This window comes from Oenanthe melanoleuca, chromosome 5 (genome assembly GCF_029582105.1).
Source record: "Oenanthe melanoleuca isolate GR-GAL-2019-014 chromosome 5, OMel1.0, whole genome shotgun sequence".
Taxonomy (NCBI): Eukaryota; Metazoa; Chordata; class Aves; order Passeriformes; family Muscicapidae; genus Oenanthe; species Oenanthe melanoleuca.
The window spans coordinates 50304823-50324301 of record NC_079339.1 but is presented as its reverse complement, the minus strand read 5'-3'; the positions used below and the strand labels follow the sequence as shown (position 1 = coordinate 50324301).

General features: G+C 37.1%; 1 protein-coding gene across 9 annotated transcripts in view; it reads right to left on the bottom strand.

Annotated features, from left to right (window-relative positions):
* The window catches only part of WDR20 (WD repeat domain 20), a 45185-nt gene that overhangs the window by 14739 nt on the left and 10967 nt on the right, over nucleotides 1-19479 (bottom strand). For 8 of the 9 annotated variants that reach the window (XR_008840567.1, XR_008840569.1, XR_008840568.1 and 5 more), the window contains exon 2: nucleotides 3149-3331. The exons of the other annotated variant lie outside the window; for it this stretch is intronic. Coding sequence is in view for 4 of the 8 variants with exons in the window: in XM_056492126.1 (XP_056348101.1) it covers nucleotides 3149-3331 (183 nt within the window). In the remaining 4 variants the exon portion in view is untranslated. The remainder of the gene's footprint in view (nucleotides 1-3148; nucleotides 3332-19479) is intronic. 9 annotated transcript variants of the gene reach the window in all.

Below are 19479 nucleotides of genomic sequence, written 5' to 3'. Positions count from 1 at the left end.
TATGTTTGTAACCATGTTGGGCTACATGATCCTAAGTGCTGCAGAGAAACCCTGCAAACCTAATCTTTACTTCAAAGAGGCTGTGAAAAACGAAAGATTACAATTTGCAATGAGAACAGATCAGCTCAGAGAGACAAGATGCAGAGAGACTTTAATCTGACATGTACAAGTGACTACAGCACATCCCCTTCTCAAGATAAAAACTCTGAGTTTATGACTTTCAGGAGTTTTAAAAGCCTTCAACTGGGTTCACAGTTCTGCAGCACAACAAAGCCAGACCTGCAGACAGTAGGAGCAGCAGATACATTACATGAATGGTCTGAATGCAGTATCAGAAAATCAGTGAGGGATGTGAGATAAAGAGCTTATGTTCAGTTTGATGGGAGAATAGTAAGTGAAGTCAGAAACATGAGCCAAGATTATCTTGGTCATGTTTTGAAGAACTTGAAGGGACAAAATTACAGACACAGGCCACAAAGGACTGAAAAATCTGAGGCAATCAAAGAATGTGCATTAAGGTCTTACATAGCTTTGGTGACAAGATACAGGACAAGTTTATTAGGAATAAAATGCAGTTCAAGGCTTCAGTTTAAATTTTAAAAGGGATTATAAAGTAAGATGAAAAAGCACTGGCTAGTTTGGTAATAACCAAGTACCACCTGGAAACAACTGAGTCTGTGGGGTATATCTGACTGGTTTGGGAAGTAAGAAAATATCATTGGTTTAATTTTGACACAGCTGGAAGGAGTACCACTGTGGATACAGATGGATTTATGTAGGCAACCACAAGCTGCACAGGATCTTATCACTCACCTCAACCTTTCAAGTCCCTATCATCTACATCAATAGAATTAAAAAAAAAAAAAAAAAGTAATAAGACTATTCTAGGGCAATTGCATTTCATGTTCAACATAACCTATCATAACAAGTTGATTTATTTCGTGTATCATATATATTATAATTGCTATGCTGATTGCTCTACCACAGTTGATAGTCAAAGCAGAGCTCTGGGCTACCAGAAGCACCAAATTACTCACAGAATAGGTGGTGAATTCCATTACGTCTAGCATGAGTGCTGAATCTGTAGAACAATGTTAACACTCATTCAGACTTTTTTGTGCCTGTGGTTATTCCTAAAGACTATCTAAATTCAAAATATATTCAAAACCCAATAGGCATCTTCATCTTGAAGCAAATGAACTGGTTTGAACATCAGTGCTCACTAATATTTCTGAAAGGGACTTTAAATACAAGCCAGAACTTACAAACACATTTAGGCAAAATTCAATACTGTAATTAATAGAATAAAATACATATTTAAGTTTTTAACGTGTGTTGTAATAAGGTTGCACTTTAAGTTTTAAAAGCTAGTTGTAGATAAAGTCAGTGTAGGAAACAAGAATCTGTCATTTAACACTGACTTTATCTACAACTAGGGGCCACTGTGTGCAGTTCTGGTAGCACAGAGCAAATCCTTACATTAGCTTGGCAGAAGAGAGATGACCTCATTTAATATTCCACCAAATTGTCAAAGGGCATATTTCCATCACACTGAAGTAATCAGCCTATAGCACAGACAAAAAGCAATACTGGCTGATGGCTTCAGTGCTTCCAGCATTTGGGGAATGCCACAGGAACTATTCACCTGCAACACAGCTTTGCACTGCAATCACCAGACAGAAAACACCATCAAGGCCTGGAAACGTGCACTGGGCCTTGATATATGATTCCACTGGAAGTTTTTCTCAAAGGAACTACAGCTCAGCTACAGGAGTGGGAACTACTCTGTGATATGAAGCCAACTGTTTAGAGTTTGCCTGCTGTCCTTAATACCTACAATATTATTGTACAAGAATAAATAAGACACTTTTGGGGGGGTGGGTGGTGGTAGGACTATGCTAAAATTAACATTTAAACAGAGGTTTCTACCAACAGACAAAAGATTCATTAAAAGATTCTCCAGCACTATTTCCCAGTCAACAAGCAGAGACAGAGCAGTTGGGACAAGGCCACGTGGGAAGAAAAACGCCCCTCTTCTGATCTACATGTAGCTACTTTTAGAAAACTGAGGAGGAATTAGATCTAATTATAAAATATCCCCAGTGAGAACAATATTTCAATCTTCTTTGCACAAGGAAGGAGCAAGGTAACACATCCCTTTGAGGCAGGAAAGGTATACTTTGAAAGCTGAGCAAGGCTTAACTTCATCTGTAAAGTTCTAATCCAGATTTGAAATTTCAAAAAAGAAAAGAAAAACAAACAAACTAAAACCAAGCAAGAGACCTGCAAACCTCTCTGCAGAGCTAGATTAAAACAAAAAAGGAGCAAGAGAACAATCCCCAAAAGAAAATCACCTCCCCTAGACCACCCAAATTCCCATAGCTTATCCTCTGCAGAAAATGCTATCACAAGTCATCCCAGTTACCAGATTTCTTTCCTTATTGGCATCTGGACACTTACACCTAAGAATGTCAATGCTACCAGATACTCAGAGCCAGTGGCCCTGTAACTTGGCATTAGTGCTCCCCATAGTACTCCTACCTTTCCTTATTGCACAGCAGCAGAAAAAGCAGATGGAGAGTTTCCTTCTGAATATGACATGGCCAAGACCTCATAAGCCCTCAGCATTTCTGTGCACTCTGCTTTATATCCTACTCATATCCAAGCAAGCCTTTAGGAATATTTGATATAGGCAGTTTCTGCTGTAATGTCCCAAACATAAAAATTTGTAATTTTAACTTATTTAACATTTTTGCTATAATATATGAGTTAAATAGCAGCTTAAAATTTTCTTCTTCGTTAGCAACCAGAAGCCTCAGAAAAAACTGAATTCAGAGCACATGCAGCAACATTTAGATTTGTAGAACTTATTTCCATCTGTAAACTGTCCACAACTCTAGTTACAGTATTACCCAAAATTGAAAATCCGCATTTTTAATCTTAAACCTCACGAGATGCCTTTATCTTTTCACAATAAATAACATTTTTATATAAGTACTCCAAGCCAATGGAACAGCTGAAAAACAAAGGCAGTAACTGAACAATAAACTACACAAGCAAGTGGAGCCACATCTACTGAACTTTGAAAATCTAGGAACTTCAATATCACAGATACATTGCATGCAACAATATTAAGATTTCTACTTACTTCCTCATTAAATAATTTGCTAGTTTCTTTTTTAATAGGATCTATAAGTTGGACCTGGCCTGCAGAGAAGCCCACTAGAAGTGACACACTTTCTGCTGTGGCTGTTAAGTGATTGAAGTCATGGCATGTAGGCTGTGTTCCTTTGTATATCCTTTTGTCTATTGGTTTACTCAAGTCCGCAGCCTGCAAAGAGAGCAAACAGAATTCAGACAGTTTATCACAGTATGGGCAAATAACCACATCTATTACAAATAATGTTTATACGACACAACAATTTATGCAGTCACAAAACCCTACTTTAAAAGCAGCTCTGCATTTATTACACATCCAAGACCTTATCAAAATGTTTCTCTCTTTCTATTAAGCAAGTATACAAACTACAGCTGCCTTTGCACCTACAAGCACATGACAAGCCAGTGACAACCACTCAGCAACATGAAGGCTCCTGTGAGTCCTCTCAAGACACCAGAAGGCTTCTCCAGCCACAAGAGCTATCATAGAAACAAGGTATCTTCTACTTTTCTAGTAGCACTTTCTCAGTATTGAGTACAATCAATTTTGCATTAAAAATACCATATTCTCAATCACACAATTCTTGAACTGTAAGTTTACCCTTTAACAAATAACAGGCAAACAAATTATATTGTTCTCCATAATCACAAAAACATGATCAATCAGCTCCAAAGATATTTTCTAGGAATAGTGACTCCAGATACAGATACTTCAATTATGAAATTCATTTTACACCACTGAGCTACAAAGTAATTTGCTTCTGAAAACAAAATTCAAATATAGCTCAGACAAAATAAGTGCTAACAAAACTGAGGAATTTCAATATAAACAAATTAAGATCTAGCACTAAGTGTCAGAAGAATCAAAAGGAACAAAAAAACAATTTAAAATGCTCCCTCACTTGTGTCACCCGAGTTTATCCCCATATTACTTCTGAACAGACAACTAAATCTTTCATCATCCAGAGATTAAACCCTACAGATTTAATATGCAAGACCATTCATCAGGTTCAACCTTGTTTCTTAACCTCCCTATTTCTAGGTTCAGAGTCTGTAATTAGAAAAGTTGCAGATACTCAACAACATTACAGGCCTCAGATGTAGCTGTGATTCTAATTTTGATATATACTTTTTCAGTATATTTAGTCAGAGGAAATCATGCCAGCAATAAAAGAGAAAGTAAACAAGCTTCACATAAAATAGAATTGCTCCAGAGCATTAAACCTTGGAGGGCAAGGTCTCAAAAGCAGCAGATCTTTGGTATTCACGGAGTTTCATAGAGAAAAACTAGATCTGTCAGTAAGGAAAAATCCTAACCAGCTATGCAGGTGAGCCATTTCCAAAGGCAAATTTAACTACTGGATATGCATGACATTTACAAACAGCTGCACTTAGGTTTTGCAGCATATATTATAAACCAGTTTAAATCAGGTGTATGGTCTCTTGGTTAAAAACTCCAAAATGAGATGATGTATTACAATTTCTAAAGTCAGCAGACTAAAAAGTTACTCCCCAGAGTCCAGAGATCCATTATAAGCCAAAAGAGAATACTACCAATACCTCTTCAAGGAGAAATTAAATAGAATACTAGTTCTACTGGGAGATAGCAGGATAATGTTCATGCCTACCACAGAGTATTCACAGGCTGATGTAAATCTGTGACTTGAAGCTGAAAGATAACATCCTAAAGGCCTTGCAGTTATGTCTTAGACTGTAACATTCCTGTCCTGCATCACTACAAACAAGTGATGTCAAGAGAGAACTCTCAGAACTGAGGCAGCACAAATGCATAGCCATACCTCACATAAATGCAGAATTAAAGTAAACCTATGAGAATTGAAGTTCTTTCCTCCGGACAGAAGTTGCAGCAGGACTCAATGCCTAAGAATGAAGATCCATTCTAAAGTAAATACAACTTGGCCTGAATCATTCTGAATGACCAGAGAACCACAGACTCTCTCAGCCAGCAGAGGATACGGCTGTATCATCTTCTTCTGAATCCTCACTCTCCCTTTAAGCAGCAAAGAACAAATAGGTGGCTATGTTCAAACTATACCTTGCTCTTTTGTCTGGGTGAGGTTTTACATCACTAGCTTTTGCTGTCCAACAACTTCGGTGTGACTGTGAAGTTCCCCATCTCATGCAATTGTGTGGTAACAGACCTAGCAACACATGCAATTCTGATAAATTAAATCTAAGCACAGACTTCACTGTGCTTATTCTAGCTGTTCTCTGGGAACCAGATGGCAGTGAGAATCTGTCTGAACTTAAATGAAGTATAAATAAACTAATTCAACCTAGAATTAACCAGGCTTCTACTAACAGGGATGCCCCGCCTTTTATTTACATGCAGCTACTGCTTTCACTTACAGCTCAGTTGTCTCATAAGTCAAATCTTCAAACACTAAAGTACTGCTTTGGTCTCTTAACTGAGAGTAGGTAGAATCAATGGGCACAGGATCTAGGAGACATTTTTTTTTATTTCTGCATGAAGGTTGCTATAGGATTTTGCTAAGAGCAAGAAAAGTGCTTACTCATAAAATTCAATCACGTCTGAGACTCAGCATTTCATTAGTTCACCACTAAGCCCCATTTGCTTTTTTGTGAAAGATGTGATTCTCAGAGAAAAGCTTTTACATGAGATCTGTGTCCATTAAAACTACCAAATCCTGGGATTTGACACTCTTTAGTGAGCAAGGTAGGAACTGCCCCCTGCTTAGAAGTGGTGATGTACTTTCAAAAAACCCAGAAAAATCTTGGGATTAAGTGTTGCCAGGCAGGGAAGTTAAAAGCATAGGATCAGACACCCTCACTATGGCAGCTGGCAGCAAGCTATTTGCACAGTTCTTGTCCCAATGCCTTTAAAATTTTCTTCTGAAAAACACTCAGCACTATTCCAGCCTGTCCACTCTGACAAACTTCCTCAATTGCAGATGGTTCATGATGAGATCAACACCTCCAGTAATCGCAGCTGGAAGCAAAATGGGGCAGCTGATGCAAGGCAAGGAGTATCAAGACCATCCTTACCTATCTCAGCTAATCAAGGCTCTGTGACTGGCACCTTGGCCAATTGATACCTGTGCTAAAGGTCTGTTCCTCCCAACATACAGAGATACTGTATGTACCCCCTGGGCAAAGAGACAAGGAATAACAGTTTTTTAGGCAACAACAGGAACCTCACACACCTGTATAAAGCCAGCAACACAGGTGAACAAAATTTCTCTACCTTGTGCATCAACAGCTTCCAAGTCCTGCCTCTGAACAGACTAAAACTCTACCTTGAGAGAACCTCAAACTTGCTCACAGAAGAAAAATTGAACATTTAGGTCTGTGAATGAATTAATACTCTATGAATTCATACATCTAATGATGAATTCATACTTTAGAAATAAAACATGAACCATGTAACTGTTTGGGGGACTTCCTAGTCTCTCTCTCACAGCACACTGTTTTAAACAAAATTACTCCCGCTCTGCTGGGGAGGGAGGGAAGAAAAAAAATAATCTAACCATCTAAAAGCAGCCCATTCACCCTGGATTCATGACTTCCAGTAGAAGGGCAGTCAAATGGAACATATTAATCACAGCTTTACCTACATAAACATTAAGAAAAAAAATGGCAGAAAAAAACCAATAAAAAAGTTTCCTTAGTCTGAAGCAAATATTTAAGTATTCAAATTCTGATGTCTGAAATGTCTGATTAAGATGGGCACCAATAACCTTGGTTCTGCAGCTGTACGTAATTCTAAGGTCAAAGCAAAAGATTAATATCTATCCAAGATTTATTTTATTGATCCAAGACTTAGTGCTCTCATAATAAGATTGCCTAAACAGTGAATCACATTATTTTAAGTCAGCATTTAATCACACTCCTTGACAGATGTTATTTCTTCCTCTCTCTTTTCTTCTCCTAACTTACATTTGCAGCTTTCTGCAATTTTTACTTGAATGAAATGTGTTATACATGTTACAATTATTTCCAAGCTGAAAACATTGAAAATATATTAAAATAATTACTTTATTAATTTATTTATTATTTTAATTTAATATGTATATTATTAAATTACATATAAAATTATTGTTTCTTTAATATATTTATTATTGTATTAATCAGAAGGCTTCTGTTAGATACTTAATAGTATTTAATACTACTTTTGCCAGGAGACTGGCTTTCAATGGGTCATAGCTGTAACTGAGATTGAGACAGAATAACAAAGCATTTAATAAAAATTTTACTGCCAAAAAATCCTCTTATGAAAATCTCTGTTGTCCAGAGAATTAATTGATCTTGAACAGCAGATTACAGATTGGCTATGTATGTACATCTCTAGTGCACAATAAAAGAGAAGACACACAGAACTAAGACAATGCACTACTGAATACAATTTTCTCAGTATTTCCGGAGCTTGGAATTCATAATTGATTACCTGTAACTTACTATCTCTTCCACACCTTGCTGTCCAGGGATTTAATGGTCCCTGGTCTAAAAACAGAACAATTTGAGAAAGCTGTGATTGCTATAATGCTATACAAGAAACAGAAGAAATCCACTCTTAGAATTATTACTGAGTTAGTTTCTTTGACCATCAGAGATGCTCTTTAAAACTTAGCTGAAAAAAGAGGCAAGGCAACCCTTGCTGTAGCCCCGATTTACAGAATTGCCTGGGAACAGGACAGAACCCTTCCAGACTCACTCCCTGCATCAGCAAGGGCAGGGAAAGCTAAACTTGTTTATTCTTCCTCCATGTCTGTGCTGGTCTCCTTCTCCCTCCTGCAGAGCTAGCCGAAGGACAGAGAATGCTGAGGAACACAAGAAAGCAGAGTTATCACAGGCACTTTTGTAGAACTTTCTGGCCAACTCTGTTCCTTATTTCTGTACACAAGTTTCTGACAGAAATAAATACCAGTGTCAATACTTCACACTGGACATATCTCTGCTTTACTACCACAGGAGTTCACTTCCAGATTTTTTTTGTTTTATAGCCCAAATACAGATCACTTAATATTAGCAACAGAGTAATGTGTAGTTACATCACTGTTGTTTCAAGCTGATCTGATCTCACAGCTGACCCCGCTTGGGGCACATTAGACTGGAGACTCTCAGAGGTTCCTTCCAACCTGAATAGCCCTGGAATCCTAATCTTAGGATCAACCAAAGCAGAAGCAACAGGGCCACTCCCAGCTTATTTAACAGGTCTGGTTTGCATCTTAAAGGAACTTCAGGAAGAAAAAAAATTCCAGAAACAAGTTGGTTGTCTTTCCCTATAAAGACCACTCATGTAGGGCAAAAGTTCTGCATAGTTTATATTAAGTACACAACAGAAAGTCCAGGCAACACTTCCTGTAAGTACAAAGCCCTAACAAAACACTCTTCAGTGCAGCTGACAGTGCCACAGCCTGTCAGTAGCAAATTGGCTGCTACAAATATAACTGCACCTAAGCTGACAGACTGCTGATTTAGCTTTCTCACTAGAAAGTTTAAAGTCTGGCAAGAACTCACATCATCCCTTCAGATCCAGCATCCCTTCAGATTCACAAACCTTTCAGGTAGTATATAGCTCAGCACACTCACTTCAGAAGCCCCCCCAAAAACTTATAACAGTTTAAAAGCTTCTCAGCTTCCACTTAGAAACCAAAAAGAAAGAAAGAAAAAACAAAGGTAAAAATTCTTGTCAAGATTCAATAGACAGCCAATAGACAATCGCCATTTGTCAAGTTGCCCTATTTATAGCCACAATAGGTTTCTTAAATGTAATGATAGTTTCTTAAATAAATGAAAGCTGCTTTTTCCATACCTGAGAGATGTGCTTAGTCTCAAGGGTTGCATAACAGGTGTTGTGTGTGCGCAGAGTAGTTTTAAATGTCTCCTGAGCCTTGTAAAGCCATTAATGCTAAGGAAATTTTAGGTCTTTATATTGCATTCAATGTACCTGCTTTATATTAAAGTCACATTTCTAAACTTCAATAAAAATATTATTTTCAGTTTTGCATTTAAAATTCGGCTGATCTTTCAACTCCATGAACTGAAGCATCAATAGCTTGCCACTCACAATACTGTTCCTCATAAATGGGTTTCTGTATCTTTGCAGAAGGTTTTTTGTAAGTTACAAAGCACTTGATTAAATGCTGAACAGGAACACTTAAGGCATGTGACAGTTTCTAGGATACTCTGTAAGAACAGCTCTGCTAGTAAAACAAGGACACCAAGTAATTTTATTTAACCTAATTTTTTTTTAAGTGTTCCACACAATTCATCCATAACAAAGTCTTAAAGATCAATTTTGTACAGAGCTGCTTGCAAATTTGGGAAGCTCCTTGATATTCTTCTCCCTTCTAGATTTAATTCCCACTTGGGGCCATACAAGACATACATGACTTTTGAAAGGAGAAAAACATTACTTAACAAGATTTAAGAATTTATTCATACAGCAGACAACTATGACCACCTACATTTCGAGAAAAGCTCTAGAACAGATAACTGGACATAAATCCATATTTAGGCAGAGATCAGTGCAGTTTTCTGAAGAATCCAATAAAATAATCATATTTTGTTTGCAGAAGAATTACTCTAAGCACTCAAACAGAGCAAAGAGCATACACTGGTTTAAAATAAATCTATGTCATATTAACTGAACCGATGGTTATATAATTGGCAAGATCAAGAAAGTAGATGTGAACACCATAAAGAACGCATATAAAAGACTGATTGATTTACAGCTTGTCATAACAATGTTAACTCCATTTTAGTAAGGCCATAAACCAAAACATTTCTGTGGTTACAGTATAGATCAGCACATTCTTTTGGAAGTTGTCTAAGGTGAAAGCACCATGCTACCAATAAACCTAGCAAAAGTAGATATTTTTCTTTCTAAAAAGTGTTCAAAACTTCAGAACAGCAGATTAAAAAAAAATTTGTTTGTAAGTCCCCATTCACTTCACATGTGCATACAGCATCGACTTCCTCTTTGTTTACAAGACTGAGCAAAGGGCACTAAAACAGTACAGGAATATTAACATATTTGAACTACTGCAGGCCAGAGAGGCTAAGGGAAGTTGAAGCAAGTTTTGGAACCCCTCCACACTAAAATCCCTCTGTCCTCTGAGCACAGAATGCTGCTGCTGCCTTCACCTGTCATAACCCAAGAGAGGTCTGAAGTCCTCTTTAGAAACTTAAAGCATCTTCAATTCAAGCTACTTGGTGTTCACCTGGTAAAATTTTGACCCATGCTGACAATGCTTCTTTAGAGTGGAAGACCAAAACCCACAACTTGTGACAGTGCTGTTCAAGAGCCAGGTCAGACCCAAATTGTTGTAATGAACTGACCTTGACACAGGTCTCCAGAGCACATCCTGCTCAGTCCTGACAAGGTCTGAAGAGCTTAGCATCCCAAAAGAAACCCAACAGCCTGCCCACCCCACAAAGTTTACCAGAAGCACTTTAAGCAACTCTAGCAAACTTCAGCTGCACTATAATCAAACCACTAAAGCTTCAGGCAAGTGACAGGACACTGTAACTTTTCAGAAGGTGTTTGCTTCTCCATATTTAATAAAGTTTTTTATTAAATTTTTTTATTACACCTACAGAAGAAAACCTGTTCCCTTTGCTCATTAAAAGCACTTGAACTGCACAATACTGCCTTACTGTGAGACAAAAACATATGAATATATGAGCTTTAACTCTAAACAATCCCTCAGAAACGCATGCTGAAGAAAACCTAACAAAAAACATATTCCACAGTTCCTTTTGCAAAGCTCCCTTCAGTTAATGACATGATCAACTCAGATAAAAATGGAGACTATGACTCCAGTGTTACACCTTTGGTCACACTAAATCTGTAAACAGGCTACTTAAACTCAAACAGCTCTGAATAAAGTCACTGTATCGTACATTCCCAACAGACATGAACTGAATTAGATGTTCTATTTTGGTTTAAGCAATTACTTGCCTTTTTTTAATAGGAAGAAGAGAGAAGAAGCTCTGATATCAGCATTATTGTCTCTTCCCAGTGCCTGGTCTGCAGAACTTTGGCTCTACTGTAACTCAGCCTGCTGGATAAAAACCTCTCCAGCAGAACCCTGATTCAGAATCACATATGTTGTGCATGTGATGCAGACACCTTCCTCCTCTTTTCCCCCTACTCAGCTCTTTTTAAGAACATATGTAAGAAAGAGATCTCACTGTGCATTTCTAAGTTCAAAATAATGATCTCTCGGAGCTATTTATAAACTATGGGTGACAGGTCATATTTTTACACTGGTCTCTCCCTCACTGGCTTAACAATTAAGACATGGACTTGACAAGTCATAGCACATACATACTTGATAATCGTGGACTCCAAACTGGACTTGTTTATCAGGACTTTTTACTCCAATACCATTTCTTCAACATTCCAGAAGTTAACTCATGAAGTCAGCTGCATTAACGGATTATTGTCCATCCTAGATTTCTTTCATGAAGCCATTTAAATTGCAAATATGGAACTTAATAACCCTTACAGGCTTTTTTTTTTCCATTAACCACTGTATGGAATTGAAAAAATTGCCAATTTTAACTCCCACTTCCTTATATTACAGAATTACTTATATTACAGAAGCAAGGTACCCTGATGAGTTAATAAGTGGAAAAAAGTGCCAGTTCTGAGTTTTGTTCCCCTCTGATTTTACTGAACACTGTCTTGTTCCCAGGAAGAGATAATGATGTCTAACACTCCTCATATACACAGTACTTACACTGATCACTAGAGTAAGGATATTTACATAAAAGTTTTCAGATGTCACAAGTTTCACCACTTCTCTGAATATCTCTGTAATAACACACTTTTATAGACCTGTAAAAAGAGATGGACCTACTGATTTATACAATGCAGTATTACTTACTCAATTCTTGTTTCTAATATTCTTATCTCTGACATTTCTTAAAGAAAGAAATATTTATTAGAACTCAAGTACTAATCAGTTAAGGCAATCACCAATATCAATCCCCTCTTTTTGTGCAGTGGCTCCAAACTGACTAAACTGACTAAAGTATTTTCCTCCACTGTGTGACACCAAGGGATTAGTGGGAACACATACTGCTTCTCATTCATGTAGCCTAACTGCATCTCCCCAGTTTCTTCTAGTTGCCTTTTGCCAGTTAGTCAGTCAAATCAGCCAGTCTTCAACTTCTGCTGCTCTTCACCATTTACTTTTTCTTCCTAAGTTACAGATATACCACATTACTATAAATTACCATATGTTAAACTTAGTGGGATGAAACATTTTATTTACTGTGGGTAATCATTGGTACAACTCTTCCTATGGCTTCTAAATTCTTACTTTCCTTTGAGCTAAGCCCTAGTATAATCTTCCAGATGTTTTCACGTTCCACTTTTGTTTTAATTAAAAAGTGCTCAGTAAGTCCTTTTTAAAGAGGTCAGCATAAAGCAGACTAACCTGTAATTCAATAAAACAGTTACTGTTCACAACAAGAACTCCTGAACACTATTTCATAAACTGTTTGATCCATCACCTCCAACATTTCATGTTCCAGTAACACTACTTCCCAGTTATAAGGACAGCAAGCCTCCCTTCCCAAGAGACCATGTGTTATAAAGACAGAGGAAAATTCATCATAGTTTCTCAATAATAACCTAAACTGCTTTCCCTGAGCCTCCAACTGCCTGCCATAATCTCCAATCCATGTTATGCAATGCATAAAGTGATGAGGTAGAGTCATGTGTTAGGGTAGGTGCTCATGACCACAACGCCCAGCCCCAGCTCTAACCTCGATCTTCAGGAAGTCTTTAATAGCAGATCTCCCTCAAGCCACAGATTGGCTTTCTGTGTAACAGCTTCCCTTTGGGGGACGAGACTTTGGAGAAGATACTTGGAAATATACATACTAATTTACATTCAGAAAGAGAAAAATAACTGCATGATTTCCACATGACCACACCTGTGGAAAACTGTACAGCAAGTCACATGCAAAAGGGTCAGATTTTGCCACAACATTCTGACAGGACTACAATACCAAATACCATGTTCACAGTAAGCTGATTACACAGGGAACCTATCAAACTGAAAATCACCCATTAAAATATTCACATAAAGATCTTGGTTACAGTTAGCAAGCCTTAACACAAACAGCTGTGGGACAGTGAATTAAATATGGCAAGATGTTAATACACACAAGTAACCAAAGGATATATATGCAATCGGGAACATAGAAAAACCACTAAATGCACATATATATATAATATATAACTAAATGCATCATATATATATATATACAAATCATACATATGTGATCTAACATACATTTAATCACTAACAAACAAATTTTAGAAAGACAAGACTGAGTCATCTGTGAAACAAGGCATTGCACACTGAAAATATGTCAACCTTGATTACAGTACTTAAGCAATTCAATTCCTCTGTCTCCAAGAGGCTACTCTATTCACTCAATGCCCTTACAGTTAGAGGACAAGTCAACAAAGAATCTCACTCTTCCCTGCTTGTGAATATTGCCTCCTTTGTGCAAAACTCTGGATTGCCAATTAAGACTTGCTTAATAAAACAGGATTTTAAAACTCTGTTCTTTGGGAAATAGACTCTAATAAATTATAAACAAGTATATTTGCTCTCCAAAGTGATTATTTCAGTTTACAAGTTTTCTTTTGTGTATCTTAGTTTCCAAACTTTGGCATGAATTTCCTACTGTGTTTGCCATGGCAACCAAGCAGCTTGAGCCTCTACTTGAAATTCCGTTTAACTGTTTAGCATTGCATATTGATCAAGATCCATTAACATCCTAAAGTACTCCAAAGAGTGAAGCAGCCATTCTCATACTGGAGAGCCACCTTGTATCACAAACCTCAAAGGACTTTTGCTGTTGTTTAAAATGGCAGGGTAGCAGAGAAACTTCTTTGCCAAAGATGTACATATAAAGCTACGAAATAAAGAGAATGCACTCAGATGTGAGGAAAGGAGTATATTCAATTTCTAAGGAGCTACATTAGAACAGCAGTCTCAATCTGACAATATCTTCTCCCCTGTGAAAGAGTTTGCATTCACATCAGAAAGGAGAATTTGCTCCAGAAGTACATTTGAATGAGAAAGACTGTTTCCTGCATTAAAGCTTGTTCCCGTGGTGGAAAACTGTTCTGTTCCAGTGGCAAGAGGGGCCAGGTAACTGCCTAATTTTAAGTTCCAGGATTAACACTAGGAGGACAAAACCAAAGCACAGTTTCTTGCTTTAGTTTCCATTTTGAAGAAAGATCTTTCTTCAAACATTTCTCTCAAAACCAGGATCACGAGAGAACATCTGTTTTAAGCACACAGAATCTTTTCCAAATACCTCATCATAGTAAAAGTTTATATAAAGTGAGTACAAAACAGATTAGGAAAACCTGAAAAAAAAAAAACAGGCTTACTGCTCATCTTTTTCAATCTCATTACACCATAAAACCAAAAAAAAAAAAAAAGGCTGGCTGCTCACCAGTTAAGAAAACCTCATCCTTTTCTCTGCTCATGGTTTAAGACAGGACTTCAATGTCTGGTGTATAAATGGAGACTTAGAATACAGAAAACCACCTCCAAGAATACACAAAATACAAAATCCCCTCCTAAAGCTTCCCCACAAAACTACAGAGATACTCTAGTATCCATTTAGTTATCATTAAACATCTCTTGTTCTTTCCATGATACCTGCCAAGTGAGCTGTACATCCATTTTTTCACTGAACATCACTGCCTCTAGCTCCTCAGTCTCTTACATTCCTTTCTTCTCCTGATTTCAAAGCCAGTAAGGTGGCCTCACTGGGTACCACACAGAGTTGGATTGGTATCACTAAAAATAAATTGCCTTCACTCTGTTCATCTGGCTCAGCCCTAAGAAGCTTCTGGAGGAAACATTCTGCCTCTTGTTAAAACCTATTCTGCACTTCCCTTAGGGTCTGCAGCCTATCACACCACAGTATTTTCATTCTGCAGTTCAACTATTAGTAATTGCTTTCAGCAGGGCTAGTCAAAAAGCAGGATCCTTCTAAATTAATGGTACATTTTGCATGATTGGGATTTGTGGGAGATCTGTCTCCCACAAATGTAATGTCTCATACAGTGACTGCTTTGCTCAGAAAATTAAAATCACACACTTCTTTCTCCAGTTTTACATTAGACACCATCCTCTTTTAGAAGCAGGAGCTAAAAATCATCTTCAACATAAGTAACCAGAATTTCATACACTATTAAAGCCAGCTTCTCAATGCCTAGTACAATGGCACTAAAACCATCCTTTATTTCTATTGGTAAACCTCATTTGATACATCTTTGAATTGCATTTATGTCCTGCAGCCTTCAACAGATGTATCACAAGCTGGCTCAGCTTGTAATCAAAAGATTATCATCTTTTCAAAGTTTTATTGCTGAAGCAAAATTTCCCTATGGATTTTTTTCAATGAATTTTCACTTCATCTATGGTCGAGATATCAGCTTGTTTCTCCTTATAAAGTGACTCTGATTATGAACAGTGACGTGTCCCAAGTTATTATGAGCAGCATGTATGTGCTCTTGCTTCTCTGTATCAACATCGCCAATTCAATTATTTCCAAAACCACTCCTAGAAGATCTCAACTTGAAGGTCTCTTCCCAATGGCTGTCTCAGACAAAGAACTAAGCTTTTAATTCTCTGATCAATTTGTAACAAAATTTCCAAGCTCTAAAATTCCCTCATTTTAAATATCTACTACTATCCACTTCATTCAAGGATACAAACTTAACAAGTTACAACTCTCCTTTACTACCCAAGTCTGAGCACCTGAACTTCAAATAAAGCTGTCTATATATACACCTTATACATTAATGTTTTCCCACCACAGGGAGACAACATTTTACTTTCAGCAAACAAGAAAGAATTCCTAACACAGAAGTCTACAGTGTAAGAATTTCAAAAGCTAAAACTGAAAAGGGATTTTTTGTTGTTGTTGTTGTGGGTGGGGTATGTGTTGAATAGTACTCCTGCGTGTTTTTCTCTATCTAAATACAATCCAGGGTAAGCCTTGCAAAAATACCTGCCTGTCACTCAAGTAAAGGCAGTCAGAAGGTCTTCAGCAGAAATTTTCACTGTTAGGAATAGAGTGAATTAAAAAGCAACTGATTTCAGAATAGCACAGAGCATTCTAAATAAAGTTTATGCTGGAATACTACTTATGGATTGTTACAAGCTGTGTAAAGAGCACATCACCTTCTGTAAAGGCTGGAAGGCATTGAAGAACACATTTTTAATCTCTTCACTTTTGAGGAACTGAGAAAATGAAATGTACTGTAACAATTATTTCTTTCTTTAACCATGTTTCATAATTAAGTTCTGCAAGTCTCAATATTTATGCTTAGTTAACTATAATTCATTTCTCAATAGTTATGATTTAGTAGCTTATAACAGATTCATAGCTCTAAAGTAAAAAAGTAATAGTTACCCTTTTGGTCTTGCTCCTTATTCTCTATTTCTCCTCTATTTCCTCCTAGTCTAGTTACACTGTTGCCTACACTTATAATCAATTATTTTTTCACCTGTTTTTAACACTGCATGAGGCATAACTCAGATGAGCTTAACATTGATAAGAATACATGTACTAGATGTAAGAAACAAATTAAAATAAGGAAATTAGGTTTGTAAATATCAAATGGATTCCAAGTAAAACCACACATTCTGGCACAATTCAGCAGCTGTTCTCATCCAGTTTACACACTCAGTTGCAATACTTATTAAACCCTTAGTAAGTTACTTTCACTGGGAAATTGTTTAAATTGGCCTAGCTCTGCAAGCAAAACTGGTCAAAAAAATCATACCTGTTAAAGGCAACACTTATTTAAATTAGAGCTGGCAGACTACTTTTAGATAGCACCTAAAACATGGAACAAACTGGAAACATTGCATGACTCAATGGTAGCGTCATCTCTGAGCTGATCACCTCCTCCCCATGCACACACACAAAAGTTACCTGACCTGTCAGACCAGTGCTCTAGTCAGTCACATGTTCAAAACCACTACTTTCACTTTACCTTCGAATCCTAATTTTTTCTTTCCTAAAACAATGGTATGGTTTTGTTACAATATTAGAAAAATTCACTTGTGCAATACCTATCAACAACAAACACTGAGGCTGACTGACAAGAGCAAGAATTGTTTTTGTTTTTTTCTTTCAGGAGACCAGACAACTGAGATATCTTTAAAATACTTAACACAAAACTAAGTGTTCTGTTAAAAAAACAAGACTGCTGTAGCTTCACCACTAGAGTTGTGAAAACTTCATCTCCCCTAACTTTAGAAAGATCAAAATATAGTAAAACTTAAAAGTTGGCTTTATGAGTGTGCTCTATGGCAAAAAAAACCCCAAACACCTGCAGTCCCTTGACAAAACCCTGCTATTTTCCAACTTTAAGAGTGAAGAATAAAGTAGAATATTCCTCTCTGAAAAAGTACTCAGAAGTACTGAAACCAAAAAACAAACACAAAGACTTTAAACACAAAAAGAACAAATTTTTTTAAAAATCTGGCTGATTCAGGGAATCAGCATTACAACTTAACTAAATTGATTTACTTGAAATTTGCAAGCTATTATATGATCACCATTATTATTAAATTAGACTAGGTTCAGTTTCACATAGACTTGTCAATAAGCAGCAGTGAAAAAGAAATTCATACTGCATAACAATATATTCAATATAACTCCATTCATTATGCTAATAACATACAGGCAAACAGTTGTGGGTTGAGTTTTCACCAGTCTACCACACTGCTATATATCACAGAAAGTTTCTCCCATTCCCTTTTCAGCTCATAAGAGGAAAAGTTATTTCTTTAGGAAGGAGAAAAGAATATTAAAAGGCAAGAGCAGCAAAAGCTGAGGATTAGCCGTTGCTATAACAAAACAATGTTTTAGTCCAACAGTCTAAACTGAGTGCTTGGAAGAAAAAATTATCTGCTAAGGAAAGCAGTCTGAATAATTGTACCCTACATTGCCCTGTTGCTATAGAAACTTACTTCACTGTAGCAGTTAATTGCTAATCAATTTATAATTTTTCATTACAAAGCTCAATACAAGTCAAGTGCAACACACTCAAGTCTGTCCAGAAAGTCCAAATTATGTCTCTTCTGGCTACTGTTGGATTTTGCAAGCCCAAGGAATGCTGGACATTTTTGATACAGTGTTTTTATCAAGTCCATAATTCCATCACCTTGCAGCATGTTAAGAAAATATTACTAGAACAAAGCCCTAATTACTTTAGTACTAAAAATAAGATGGAGCTGGCTCTTATCCTAAGAGCACCAGAACAGTCCCACAGAAGTTACATGAATAAAATACTGCACAAATGTTTAACCTTTGCTTCAAAACCAAGATGAGGCCCATTGGTTTATGCTTTCTGTGGTCATACACAGTAACAGACAGATGAAATAACATAGTTGCTCTAACTATTGTCCTCTAGTTGTTAATGTGCAAAGCATCTTCCTTCTGGGGCTGAAGACATTTCATTACAAGCCAGCCCAACAAGATGAAAAGTGTTACAAAACAAATATAGCTACTAGCAAACAAATATCAAGGACCAAATCCCTAAAACAAATATAGTGAACTCTGATTTCCCACAATCCCATGTGTACAAATTCTAGGATTATCACCCGCTCTGAAAAGCAGAATCTTCCTTCGGAATTCTTAGAACAAAAGGCAGTATGTTCCAAATTCAGGCACTAGCTTCCTTAATAAAAATATTTCTTCTAAAGTAGCAAGTATTAAGATATTTTAAGTAATAATAAGTGTTGGCAGTTTCACTGGTATAGATCTTATGTGGAAAAAACCCACAACCTTTTGCCTGCTATTAAAAATTTTCTTTAAAAATTACCATCAAAGGGCTAAATGGTCACACAACACTGTCTCTTTCCTCAGGCTGATTTTTGTCTCAAGTGTAGGAGGGAGGGATCAGACTGTCTATTGTCACCAACAGACCTCACGGACACAGTGCTGCCCACTGAGGGGCCAGTTCCCACACATCAGGCGTTTTGCTAAAGGTGCTCCCAGGAGATTGTGAGGACACCCAACACAGCCCAGCTATTAAATCATCCCACCCACTGATATGGGCATACTAATACCAGGCACACTAGGGATCTCTGCTGTCAAAAATACCACTGTCCAAATCTAAACTATCCTTTATATCAATTTGCACTGCAAGTGCCACAGCTGCAAGATACCTACTAACCAGAGGAAACTGAAATGAAAGGTGCCCAGATGAGTGAAAACACAGCAAAAGCTGTTTCTAGGCTCCTAAGACTGGGCTTCTTCAGGCCCTGATCT